Genomic DNA, 13,982 nt, shown 5'->3' with positions numbered 1-13,982 from the left:
ACAAATATATTAGATAAAAAACCCACTACTTTTCACTTGCTTTTGTTCACCTTCAACTTATGTTTGGTGAGTTACTTCTTTATGGTTCAGCTTCTATAGTTTTATCCTGGTTCTGAGGTGTTTAAAGGGATTTAAAAGGGTAACAAAATACTCCCCCTCAAAGTTAATAAGAAACTTGTATAATTGACCTTAAACTCAGAATTCTCCCCTAAACACGGAATGCATTAACAATTGAGAATAAAGTTTCCCAGGACCTATACTCTGCGACGAGGTTTTCTCTCCAATGCTGCACGGTGACTGCTCACACGTGGAGCCCAGAGCCCTTTCATTGCACACGCCCATTAGAGACATACCGCTAAGTCTTCTATCAGTTTATCCTCAAAGTAATGCTCTTCTGTCTCAATCCAGGACTTCTCATACCCCTGAAGAAAAAGATTGACGGCCCGATGCCTACAAGAGAAGCACAATTTCAAACACAGTGTTGGAGACGCCAGCTCGGGATCTGCTGCCACCAACCTGACAGGAGGCAGGAAGCCAGGGCGTGAGGAGGTACCGTGGGAAGGGGCAAGCACAGTTCAGAGAAAACGGCTGAGACACAGAGAGGGGCCACACGGAGTAACCAGAGAGGGACGTTCCACGGGACTAACGGTGACACCGTGGTCGAGTCAGAGAATTTAGGAGCAGCGCCTGGCTGTATACGCAGTGTGACAAGATGGCAAAGCAGCGGAAGTCTCGGTGACAAGGAAAGTGTGATGCCCCTTACAGCACTAACTCATTCATCCATCCATCCACTTACTGACTGCCAGCATTCTAGGTGCTGAGGGTATAAAACTGGACAAAAGTCTAAAGAATCCAAATTTGAATCAGAGAGACAAGCAGCCAGCACTGAAGGGGGTGCTCCAGGCAGCGGTGGCCATGGCGCCCCGGAACAAGGAGGAAGCGCTCAGCCTGCACAATGAGGGCGTGGTCGGATGTCGCTGTGAGGGTCCTGTTTACCGTGGGATATGGAGGACGCCCTCGTACCAACTTCAGAGAGGGAAGAGCAGTGTCTTAGGGTAAGAGGCTACGGAGGAACCCTGGGCACCGAGTGACTGGATGCGCACGTCACTTCTGCTAACAAGAGGGCCTGCCCGTCTCTAAGAGAAGGCGATGAGCAGTCGAACGGGTCCACTTCACTCCCATAAGTTGGTTCCATATCAGCTCTTTCCCCCAAAGAATCATCATCCCTGTGGCAAGGTCAGTTCTAACACTCTGTGTGTCTCAGCCCCTTCAATAATCGGAACAAGTCTATGAGGCAGATCTTACGGTTCAGAGAGAAAACTACAATGAAGTAGTAAACTTGACCACTATCTTAGCCTCACATTAGGTCAAGGCCGTCTCACGCTACCCGCCTCACAGCCTCCGTACGGAGGTCATTTAATAAATGGATTGCAGACCACAGTTCTCTGAGGGTTCCCAACCAAGAAAATCAAGGTCAATGATTAGACACAAGAGCCAATACATCTATTCTTCTCTTGCACTATCGTACTCATATTAAGATAGTTGGTAGACCCCATCGCTTATTAGGGAAAACTAATTTTATTCTGTTATAAACTTGAGTCCCGGCTGGGTGGCTTAGTTGGTTAGAGTGTTGTCCCGTACACCAAAATGGATGCAGGTTCAATTCCCAGTCAGGGCACATACCTGGGAAATGGATTCCACCCCTAGTTGGGGCGCTTACAGGAGGTGATGATGTTTCTCTCTCACACATCAATGTCTGTCTGTCTGTCTGTCTGTCTGTCTCTCTCTCTCTCTCTCTCAAATAAACAAACATATCCTTGGGTGAGGATTAAGAAACAGCCACCATGGAAGAGTTCTGACCTTGGCAGGTTGTAGAGAGGGGCCATGCGGAAGCAGGCCACCACCGCCCGTTTCCGCTGCTTCGAGAGCAGCTTGTGCCACACGGCCTTCTTCGACCTCTGAGGGTGCTCCACCTGGAGGAAGACACAGACAGCCCGTGAACCCGAGAGCCTCAAAGCTTGATGGACAGCCATGCCTTTTAGCTAAAATCTTCTGCAACTTAAATTCCAAAAAATACTTTACATTTATGGAAAAGCCCATGTCCTAAATTTGAAATACTTTGAAATGTTATATATTTTTATCCACAAAAATAAAATATTTTCCCAATAGTGTGTACTTTAGAAGCTATGTCATCTCTAAAATCAAAGAAATATAAAACCATTCTCTAAACTATCAGTTTGTATTCTTTCAGAATTTGGTTATGGTTCTAAAACATATTTTCTGGCTACACAAAAAATTAACCCACTTTTACTCCTGGATCCATTTTCACTAATTCATCATAAGCACTGCGGCAGTGAGCACAGAGGCAGTCAAGGGGAATTCTCATGAAAAGCCTATTGTCCATCAGTGTAACAGGATGGGAAGGAGATGACCCGGCTTCAGGAACACATTACTAGGAGTAACTAACAAGGTTTAATTTTGCAAAAATGTTAAAATATATATTTTGTTAGATAGGGACAAATGAGAATTTGAAAGCTGTAGTAAATGATGCAAGTGAGTTATTTATTTAGCTAATGGTGTTCGGAACTCTGAGAGAGAAAAAGAGATTAATCATAAGTATTAGAGAGAAAAGTCCCAACATGTAATTCTAAATTAATCAGTAATCTCTAGGCAAGTGAACACTGTACTTCCCATACTGTAACATCTCCAACGCATACATGTAGATTTCTGGAAGAAATAAAAATGTTATGTTAGCTAAAAAAAAATAATAAAGCTAAGTTTACTACCCTTTGCAATAAACCGTCAAAAGATGAATGTGCTAATGCTTGGAGAAAACATTAAGGATGTCTGGGTGACAGTGGTTTAGAAATGTTAACAAAGCAACTTATGTAATTGGGCGGCGCTTATTCATAACATGAATAACCCTTGACCTTAACTAAACTCCGACTCCCTTACCTTTACCTAGATAACTCCTATTCTCACTTAAACATTTATATAGGAATCACCCACTAGTTAAGCCTAGGACCTTTCATTCCCTCTTCAGCACATTTTGTATCCTAGTCCAGCTCTCTCATCACACATTTATCACTGACGTGTCCACTTCCTCTAGCAGAGCTTGAGCAACTGGAGTAGAGGGACCATGTTCAGTCTGGTGCCTGCTGAATGCAAAGCTGCCATGAGGCAGTGCCCTAGAATGGGCGGAGCCAGACCCCTAACCTTAGTGTGGCCCTTTTCCGGACATGGGGCTGTTTCCCGGAAATGGGGATGGTGCCCTCGAATGAGGTGGTGCCCTCAAGAAATGTTCACGGAATGAATGGCCGCTCAGTGAAATCAATCTTACTGCTTCACAAATGACATTGTTGATTATGATTGGATATACTTATGAAAATATAGTATCTGAATATAATGCAACAACAGATTTCAAAAAACTTCATTTATTGTATCTAAAATTCATTCAAGCAAATCCAGATATGTACATGAAAACTAGGAAGAATTAAAAACTATGGCCCTGACCGGTTTGGCTCAGTGGATAGAGCGTCGGCCTGCAGGCTGAGGGGTCCCAGGTCCGATTCTGGTCAAGGGCATGTACCTTGGTTGTGGGCACATCCCCAGTAGGGGGTGTGCAGGAGGCAGCTGATCAATGTTTCTAACTCTCTATCCCTCTCCCTTCCTCTCTGTAAAAAAATCAGTAAAATATATTTTTTAAAAAGACTTATGGTAGTGTGATGACACTAGAAATTGTCCCCTGCAGCCATTTAATTAGCATTCAGTTATCTACTTAAATATATGCATAATTCGGGAAACACAACTCTGACTTTATATAGCACTTCAGATATCATTACCTCAAACCTTGTCATCTGCTGATGGATGACAATTTGTATTTATTTAATGTTTCATGAAAATATTATGGAAATAGGGACATGTTAAATTTCCTATATTATATTCTATCATATTACATTATATTACTCATATTATGGTGTTACAGAATGTAAAAGCACGTCAGTAGCCATACGGTGTGAGTACCTAGTTTCATCTCATCGTAGTGATGAAGCCTAAGGCAGTGGTGTTATTTAACTGGCAGGGCAGGGACAGGAGAGCATCAGATAATATAAAACAGGAATAAAAGGGAAATGTTTATTAATGTGCTACTAGTATGTTCTGTAAATGTTTAGATGACAAAACTCCGGGGTGGCAGGGCATTTTACTAGTTTGTGTGCCCGTCAGGCAGGTGCTGTCATGAGGCCCAACGGCTGATGACACTCACTGTGGGTTCTCTCTGTGTTATCTTGGAACTATTTTGAATAAAATAAAATAAAGGTGTTAATCTCTCTGAATACATCGTCTATACATAGCTACAAAATCATAAGCTTAGAACTTGTACACGCTAGATGCTAAGAACTCCTGAGTCCTATGTTCCTTATGATGAGTGCGCTGAGCATAGGACTGTTGGACGTGGTTAACAGCCTGACACACATCCTCTTTACCATCGACGGGTGGGGCAAACCAGACCGAATCGGCAGCCAGTCTGACCTGCTCGAGATGGAAGAGCACGCTCGCTATGTCCAGGACTCTCTCCACCGTCTTCTCGGGATCGGCACTGTCCTCAGGCCTGTTCGGCAGGTCTTTGTAAAGAGCCATTTGCCATCTAATAGCAGGATCCTCCAACTGCGGGGCAGAGAGGAAAGCGCAGGAAACATCAGGTTACGATGTAAAAAGGGGGACACACTGCTGACGGGGGGTCTGCAGTCATGCATGCGCATAGCACAGTGTCTGAACACACGCAAAGACCAAGACCCAGAGCACCTGCACTCAGAAATCTATCATCTCGTGTGAAGACAAACATGAAACACGTGTTTGCAGCTGTGGTGAGGGCGACTGCAAAGAAACGTAAGGCACCAGGAGGCTTAACCTAACCTGGTGGTGGTTGGAAAGATTTCCCTAAACAAGCAAAGTTTCTGATGATCGACTTTAAAAATACATTTGTTATTTTGAGGGTCTTTAATATCAAAGGACTTGAAGTAGGATAATGACTGGTTAAAATAATATATTTTCACTCTCTTAACACATTGTGGACAGACCACAAGAATTCTCGCTTCATATTACACAGTGTTTTATAAAGTACCATATTTTAAAAAGATATTAGCTTATAAGAACATGTAATAACTTCAAAATGCAATGGGTATTTAATTTTAAAGCGTGCCTTTAACATTTATGTAAAATGTTTTTTGTACTCATTCAATAGAAACTTATCTGGCCATTGGGTAAAGCTAGCAATAAAACTACTGGTCGGCAATGTGTTAACTGCTAAAATAACATTACTCTGAGTGCTATTCTAAAGAGAGAATAACCAATGTATAGATACTAAATGTGCTTTAGAACAAATGTGGCTTACCTTGCCTTGTAAATGAATATTACTGCGGATTATATCTCGGACTTCATCCTCAGTGTCTTTCTGTCAAGAAAAAAATGTTACCTAGAAGTCTTGTGACGTGTCACCTGCTATAAGTGGATGGAAATCATGCAGGTACGTCTGCACAGTATTTTTGAGGCTTTGGCTGCGTGCCACAGATCTGGGGCTCTGTCGGCTCCTCTGTCGCTGCTGCTCTGACTAGAAACAACAGCTGCGTGACCTCCACAGTAAGTGCATCGAGATGCAATGAGCTCGGTTTCCAGTTCCCAGCAAGAAGGGAAGCATCATGCTCCCTGGGGTTCACACAGAACCGAGTCTCCCCCCGAAATGTGCACAGAGTAACTGAGCACCTATGACGTGTGCGCCATGCAGTGCCTGGAGCCCGCCCTCAGGGTCACTCATCAGGCCATAGCCACTCGCCAGCCTCGCTCATTTGCTCAACTCCAGACACACTCAGGGAGCTTCAGAGCTGCCAGGGCAGGAGCGAGGCCTCCAATTTACACAAATACAGAACAGTAAGCCCATGTACACTTTTGAAAAACTGCCTCCTCATAAGCGTAGCCGTGACGATGGAAAACGGGCCATAAAGAAATCTTGAGAACGTAAATCTCAATGCTTGCAAAAAGCTGCTGGTTTAAAAGTCAACACCGCACATCACCATGGCTGCTCCTAACACTGAAAAATCGCCCTTCATCAAAAATCCTATATAGGGATCTAGATGAAATCCATTTTTCTCACTACCTGTGACTTGTCTGTATCTTTTCCATGTGGCTCCTGAATGTGCCCTGAAGGTGATTAACATAATTTAGAAATAAAATCAGCCTCCCCACCGCCCCCCCCCCCAAAAAAAAACCCCAAAACAATAGGCAGCCGTTGAATCTGAGTTCAGGGCCTGTGCAGAAACCACTTGATAAAGCACTCGCTGCAGATGAGCAGTGGAGAGAGCCCTGGGAGATAGGCCTGCAAACCCCGTAAGCCCGGGGTGGGACGCTGCAGCCCCGCGAGAAGGAACTCACCATACTCAACCGGTTCTTGGCCAGAGCAATGAGCTCCTGGTCTCCGGGGGCACAGATGTTCAGCCCAATGGGCAGCAGCCGCCTCAGCGCAGCCACGATGAGGGAGGTCTGCACGGAGTAGCGGTCTCCTTTCCGTCTCATCTTCTTCCTCTCCTGGTCGGACACAGCGGCCTGCGGACGGACGGGTGCTGGGGTCAGGCGCTGCTCCGCTCGGACCTGGCCCTCTCCGGGCTCCACTTCCTCTTTCTCTGCTGGTCGCTATGTTTAAAATCCTACTGAGGACATTTTTTCTTTTTTTCTTCTAATTTTAAGTCCTACTTTTGATTCCCAAGTCATTACAATTCACTGGTGTGCATTTCTTTATAATTTTAGAAGGAAAATGCACATTGTAATTCTAGAGAAGATATGGATATATGAAAACTCCATGGTAACTCTGCTCCTTCCTGCAGAAGCCCCAGCAAAGGTTCTTGCCCACGCTTCCCCCTCACTACCTCTGCTCTTGACCAACCCTGGGCTTCCCCACACACCCGTCTCTATGCGGTGCCTTCTGTTCCTAGGGACACTGAGTCACAACTTCTTCCTCCCTGATAGTTCTGTCTGCGTGTCATACCATCCGTGAGTACATCAGTCCTGGGTCCCCTCAACTCTGTGTGTGCGTGTGTGTGTGTGTGTGTGTGTTCAGTAAACAACATTACCAAATCTATCAAAGTCCACTTATAAACTTTCAAAAAATAAACAATAAACCAACCAATGAAAGCTGTATGGGGACACTTCTCTCGCCACGACACAGCACAGAAATACCTTTGACATCTTGGACTTGGTGTCAGAGATGAGGAAGGACATGTTGTTGATTTCGTTCTGGACCACGAAGTTCTGCTCCTCTCTTTTGAAGTTCTGAGAAGTCCCAAAGGAAATGCCAGTTACAATCACATAAATAAGAAGTCCATGTGATCAGAAGTTCGTAAGAAGATAAATGTTAACTTGATATGTAAGACTCATCAAGAAAGGGAACACATATGTGTTGAATACAATGAAGGCGCCTGCCCGGGGCGGCAGTTCTGGGCATTGCACATAAATACAAAGTCTCAAAGGTCGGGAAACGAAGGGTGAGAGGATTTAAGTAACGTGGACACACAGCTACCTAGGGTTGAATGACTACTCAGACCTGGTTTAGCCGGGAAAGCATGTGTCTCGGGATAAACACAGGTTACAGCAATGGGATGGAGCTTCCCACCCGGTCAGACGTTCCATCTGCTTTTTCAAGTTCCGTAACATTCCTTCACTCACTTTTAATTCCGGGCCACAGACGCACTGGCAATGGGAAGTATTTGAGCATTCTCCCTCCTCGCCAGTTAAGTGACACCCAGGAGACAAGTCTGAGAAACACTAAGGGGCTGGAAAATTGGCTAAATGTTCGAAAGGCCTTAACATCCTGCAAACAGCAAGCCCTGCCCATGCTGTCCTACTCACGTGGGACTTGGACCAGTAGATGAACACCTCGGCCACCATGCGGAACAGGTCCTCGGCTTCCGGGCTCGGTTCTTTGAGCCACTTCGCCCTGGATCACAAAATCAATGAAGTGGCTCCTCAGTTACAACTTAAAATTTAAATATGCAGCCAAGTAACTTAGGAATGCTGGCTTCCCGCAGAGCACAGATGGCTAAGTGTGCAGTGGTAACACTGCGAAACTAAAACACCGGAACTGTCCAACTGCTAACTTTTACCCCCAACACTGGGCCTGCTTCAGAATGCCCTTACTGATAAGAGGCTCCGTCAAAACAATGCATCTAGAAACATCTGAGTATGAACAGGCTCATCGCTAAGAGGTTAGTGAATGAAGCCATTTGTCTGGGACACAGGAACCCAGCAAGGTCAGGGTGCCATTAGAGAAATCAATCGCTTTGAACATTCTACCTGTTGTAGTCCACGAATCGGATCAGGAGCGGGTAGAAGGCATAGAGGTCCCTGGCCAGCGTGGTGAACTCGTCCAGGATGAGCAGCTCGGCCTCGGACATGTCCCCTCTGGCCTCGGCTTTCAGATGGTCTTCCTCCGCGACCACCATGGCTGCCTTTTTCTTCAGTTTCTCCATTAATGGTAAGAAATGAGTTTTCAGGAGCTGAGGCTTCACTTTATTTATAATCGGCTGGGAAAACACTGTGAAGACAGACGTCAGTGCAGTGCTCCACATACAGGTCAGGTCCCCCAGGACAGACTGTCATTACAACAGCGGCTCCGCGAGAGCCCTCCCCAGCACATCTACCCGAGTCAGCCGTGGCCTCAGGGTCTAGTCCCCAACTGACTAGGAATTGAATTTGATGTGCTTCCTTGTGTTTTTTTTTAAAAAAAAGATTGACAGCTAATTTAGAATAAAAATTAAGAAAAGATATTCACTCACTTTGCAAATCAACTCTTTTCACACAAAAAAGAAAATTCCCCAAATGGCAAAGGTCCCCTTGCCTTAGAGTAGCTGCACACTGTTCCACAGTGTATGAGCGAAGGTACTGCTCCCTCCCCTATCGCCCTCATCCTGTCCTGGGAAGAGGGGGATTACATACAACACTCACTGCTCATTTACTTAAGAACAGTTGTGGTTGTTAGCAACCATTCTAGACGTGATTTGGACATTTTAAAAAGGAATTTTTCCCCTAAAGGTAACACATATATATTGCAGAAACGTATAAAAGGGAAATACTAAAATCAACCATAATCACCCTACCTAATTAGTAAGACAGTCATGTATTTCTCTCTGGAGTTTTTATAAATAAGTAATTTCACAAATATATACTTATATGGGTTTCTGAATTCCATTTTAAAGTCCTTTTCTTTTCATCCTCCTTGCTATTGTGGGCATTTTCCAAGTCATGAAAATGCCCACCTTACTGTAAAGATGGCCTGTATTCTGCTCTATGCTGTGCCCACTAGTAACCACAGGCCAGCGGTGAGCGTTAACGTTGCTTCCACTTGTTCCACAGACGCAGGGCAAAGGCACATCACTGCAGTGCGAACACGTGAGGCAGCCCGAGCATCCTCCCCCATCCTGGGGGACAGACTGCTGAGGGGCTGATTCCAAACCCAGGTTCATCTTTGTCTGCAGAGTCATTAGCTTTTGCTGCTGTGTTTACTCATTGACCTTAGAGAGGTTATCAGAAGGAAAATGGTTCCTTACTGAAAAGCACATGGGAAGTCACTCACAGTCTGATATCTACTTTCTAAAGAACAGCATGACGGCAACGATAATACTGTTTAGCACAGGAGCAATATTAATAAAGACGGAGGTAGAAAAAGTCTAGTTTCTGTATTTCAAATCTTTTTGGAAATAAGACAACTTGAAGCGGTCGCTCCTGCCCAGCCCTCACCTGCCAGCCTCTTCATCCAGGCCCCCTCGTCGATGCCCAGGTTGTTGTAGATGATTTTCAGGATGTTGCCCAGCAGGGTGTTCATGTGCTCCGAGTTCAGAGCCGTGCAGCACAGCCCAGCCCTCTCGGGGTTGCTCTCGGGCCCCTGCTCCCACCACCGGGACATGTAGCTGCAGAGCATGGGCAGGATGACTTCCATCACGTGCGGCATCTGCGTGTAGCGGATCCCGGACTCGGCCAGCTCCACAATCTCTTCCATCAGTTTCTCCAAAGATGGGATATTTGGACAAACATCTTCCACGTTGGCTGGCAGATTGAGAGCTAGAGGAACACACCCAAGAAGAAATGGTGGTCACTGAAGTCACAGACACAAACAGGATGCCGTCTGGGCTTCAAGATTCCGCATGCCCACACGCCTCCACTGGGCCCGTCCCCTTCCTCCTAGCAGCCGTGTCAGCTTTTCTCCCTCTTTCCTACCTCCTACCCTATCCTCCCCCAACTCAACTCAAATCCTAGCAGATAATTCTAGTAGGTTCTCAGAGGCCAATCCTGGAAATCATCGGTTAGCTTTATCCACTGGGGCAGTGAAAGAAATGAGGGTTATCTACCCAGATTTTCCCAAACGGAAAGTGACATGATGCGTGGCTTCGAGTCTCAGCTGCTGCCCCTGCAGCTGCGTTACCTGCTCTCTCCCGTAAGGAGCTAGTATTGTAGATGGAGCAGCTGTTGTGTTTGTTGAGATGAGTTTCCAGAAACGCCACCGGGAAGGCACCCGCAAAGGCCGCCAGACACTCGCCCACCGCAGATCGCTGCCTGGAGGGGAAATGCTTGTGATTTTTATTTCTCCCAAGTGAAAAACTGAAGGTGTATTAAAACTGGCAGTTTAACCTGAGGGATAATAATAGTACTGCTAATACTATTAACCCTCAAGTATAATTTCTATCTTATAAATCATCACATGCTTTCAATAACGAAGTTCCTGCCATTAAAAAAGAAAGCCAAATTATCTTTTAGCTTACAAGACAGTAAGTCCTGGCTAGTGTGGCTCGGAGGCTGGAGGGTCAGCCCACACATCAAGGGGTCATGGGTTCGATTCCTAGTTGGGGACATAGGCCTGGGTTGTGGGTTCACTACCTGCCCCTGGTCAGGTCTAGTGCGGGAGGCAACCAGTCAATGTTTCTCTCTCTTTCCCCCTCCCTCTCTCCCTCCCTCCTTTCCACTCTCTCTGAAAAGCAATGGAAAAAAATATCCTTGGGTGAGGATTAAAAAAAAAAAAAAGGACGCAGAATGGCAAAATTTCAGGCACATAATGTGGGTTAAATAAATGTTTTAAAATAATGAGAAATAATTTATTTAAGAATTTAATAGGTTAAAATGTTTCATGCATGACTTCAAAGTCAGCAATGTAGTCCCTTACATCTGATTAGTCTAGCATTAATAATTCTTGTTAATTATTTAATAATTTAAATTCTTTATTCAAGTAGTAATTCTCAGACCAACTCTGATCATTTGTGTTGGTATTCTGGAAATAGCCATTTTTCTTTTAGATGACTTGTAATAAAATTACTATATTTTTATTAGCACTTATGTCACTTTTTCATTAAAAAAACCATATTTTACTCAGATTCAAAATGTTAGTTTTATATTCTTCCAGGTCATTTTATCATTGCAAACCTGCACTAACAGATTCATAAACACTTAAGTTAAAGCTTTATATTAAATATAGTCTTTACTGAGATTGCTTTATTTTCCCCCCCATAACTCTTTTATTATATTGTAAGGATAGGAAAAAGGCCTTCCTTCTTCGCTGTGGTCTTCCACAATTTATGAGAAGCACCTGGTAATTAAACCCTCAGATTGTTGGCTCCTCTGTTCAAACTGTGGGACAAGATAAGCTACTCTCGAGGCTACATTCTTGTATACCCTCCTCCCTGCTGTTTTCACAACTCAGATAATTTGCAGGAAGGCGTCTCTAGTTAGTAGAAAGTTCCCTTCCCACCTCACCTTCAAAAAAAGCCTCTTTTAAACTCTTCATAACTTTTGCCCTAAGCATGTTTTATAGGCTTGGGAAAATACTGATAAGACACCTCCCTGGGACATCTGTTGGACTGTCTCCTGGAAAGCAAACACACTGTAACTCTTTAAGACAGCCCTGTAACCTGCTCAACATCAACACAACCCTGACCCCTTCCTTCCTTGAAGCTTGGCAACAGTCACAGCTTGAAGAGCAGGCCACCCCTTTGCTCCCGGCCCTATAATGATTAGCAATACACCGCCCTTACCTCTACTGGAAAGTAAATGCAACTTCTTAGTTGTGAATTCTTTCACAGCCCAAGTCACCAGCCAAACCTTAACATAAATCAAACTTACCTTAAAGATTGTGTCTCTACTCCCAAAGAATCCATAAAATGAATCTGGTTCTTTAATTTCTAACTAGGGAAAAAGTTATTGAGCGAAGACTTTTTGTAACACTTGAAATAGTTATAATACTTAAAACAGTGATTGAGACAAAGTTAAATTTAAAACTTTACCTTTCCACATAAATACTCTTGCTCGTTCCCAGAGCATATAAGCTCGTCAGAATTCTATAACAGGACACCTGTACATCTTCCACTAGGGAAAAAGAGAATTGCACATGAAAAAAAACCACACTTGTTATTTACACAATGTCTAAGAAAGCTTCGCGAAAACCAAAATTCCATATTAAAGGTATGCTGATATTTTAACGTCTGAGAGAAACAACATAAGAACAAACAATATGTAAAAGGAAATACGAAAAGGTTTTCTCAAACAAAATTATTTTCTTTCAGGATCTTAAAGCATTCTAAAGAAGCCCTGTGATTATTCAGAACATGATCAGGAACAATTTCTTTATAATTTTTCTCTAGGTATAAGAATAAAAGATTTCTTCAAGGATAAAAGTAACACAAGAGTAACTTGGAGGGCAGGTGGTGTTTGACTCCTGTTGCCAAGGTATACTAGTATGAAGGCGGCACCTTTTATTTTAGGTCTCGATGAACCAGCATGAGAATGGTAGGGGACGGAGTGTGCTAACTATTTCTGACACAACCTGGCATGTGCAGTATAAGTAAGTCACTTTGGTGGTTTCTGCAGCTAGAGAATCAAACACAACCTGGCGGATGATCTCTGACCCAATAAGATGTCTATTGGCAAGGAAACCTAAGAACCTTGAATTTCCAATTCTAACTTGGCTACTGTTTCCTGCAGGAAACACGACGTCAATGGAGAAGCCACCGTGACCTCCAGACCGTTTCCATGGCCACACTGCAAGCAGGGCTCCCGCTGCTTCCAGCAAACCCCGCAGCCAGTGTCCTTGTCGTCACCCAGCTCTGCAGTGGGTCTCGCGCAGAGCTGCACGCCCCTGGGACCTACACGCTGCGTCTCAGCAGCTGGGTCTGAGACTGCACGGCAAGGACTCGCACCTTCTCTCGTGGTCATGTCAGTACAAGGGCAGGAGGACACTGGGGCAGGTCATGCGTTATTTTTTCCCACATAACCTTGGGCATTCTGTGGATATATATATTTTTTAAAATATATTTTTATTGATTTCAGAGAGGAAAGAAGAGGGAGAGATAGAAACATCCATGATGAGAGAGAATCACTGATTAGCTGACTCTGCACGCCCCCTACTGGGGATTGAGCCCACAAGCTGGGCATGTGCCCTGACCAGGAATCGAAACGTGACTTTCTGGTTCATAAATTGATGCTCAACCACTGAGCCATGTTGGCCGGGCGTGTGGATATTTTTAATAATTACAGAATTCCAGCCAACAACAGCCGGTCAAATCCCCAATGAAAACAGACTGAAACCTGTTAACAGCAACTGTGTGGGTGACCCAAGGTGACAGGTTATTTGGACACAGACTGGTCTCAGCAGCCTTCAGTTTGCTGGTCATGCAGCCATGGAAAAGGTCTGCATCGACTCAGAAACAAGTGGAAACGTTTCACATGTGTGTCCCGTGGTCAGACCGCGTTAGCAAGTGCCATGGGAAGAGACAACATGGAACAGTGACTTTGGAATTTGCACTTGGAACGTGGAAGACTGTCATGCGATTCGGGGGTCTACCTCTGCAAGAACGGTTTCTGTAACTCACACTCAACCTAGAATGTTCTGCAAAACAAGCAGGTCAATGTTCACGCAGCGTTGGAGGGCCCCAGATGTGGCTTCCATAGCTGCC

General features: G+C 44.6%; 1 protein-coding gene across 6 annotated transcripts in view; it reads right to left on the bottom strand.

Annotated features, from left to right (window-relative positions):
* The window catches only part of RYR2 (ryanodine receptor 2), a 195,497-nt gene that overhangs the window by 44,766 nt on the left and 136,749 nt on the right, over nucleotides 1-13,982 (bottom strand). For 4 of the 6 annotated variants that reach the window (XM_036354797.1, XM_036354792.1, XM_036354793.1 and 1 more), the window contains exons 66-77: nucleotides 12,315-12,396; nucleotides 10,466-10,596; nucleotides 9,784-10,104; nucleotides 8,341-8,581; nucleotides 7,897-7,984; nucleotides 7,228-7,320; nucleotides 6,427-6,597; nucleotides 5,393-5,452; nucleotides 4,531-4,665; nucleotides 2,692-2,727; nucleotides 1,861-1,973; nucleotides 354-450 (exon numbers count right to left, since the gene is read on the bottom strand). In XM_036354797.1, the coding sequence (XP_036210690.1) occupies nucleotides 354-450; nucleotides 1,861-1,973; nucleotides 2,692-2,727; nucleotides 4,531-4,665; nucleotides 5,393-5,452; nucleotides 6,427-6,597; nucleotides 7,228-7,320; nucleotides 7,897-7,984; nucleotides 8,341-8,581; nucleotides 9,784-10,104; nucleotides 10,466-10,596; nucleotides 12,315-12,396 (1,568 nt within the window). The remainder of the gene's footprint in view (nucleotides 1-353; nucleotides 451-1,860; nucleotides 1,974-2,691; nucleotides 2,728-4,530; nucleotides 4,666-5,392; nucleotides 5,453-6,426; nucleotides 6,598-7,227; nucleotides 7,321-7,896; nucleotides 7,985-8,340; nucleotides 8,582-9,783; nucleotides 10,105-10,465; nucleotides 10,597-12,314; nucleotides 12,397-13,982) is intronic. The other 2 variants (XM_036354795.1, XM_036354796.1) reach the window with 1 other exon arrangement.

Source organism: Myotis myotis, unplaced genomic scaffold (genome assembly GCF_014108235.1).
Source record: "Myotis myotis isolate mMyoMyo1 unplaced genomic scaffold, mMyoMyo1.p scaffold_m19_p_21, whole genome shotgun sequence".
NCBI lineage: Eukaryota > Metazoa > Chordata > Mammalia > Chiroptera > Vespertilionidae > Myotis > Myotis myotis.
The sequence above is the reverse complement of the archived record's forward strand: the minus strand, read 5'-3'. Positions and strand labels throughout refer to the sequence as shown.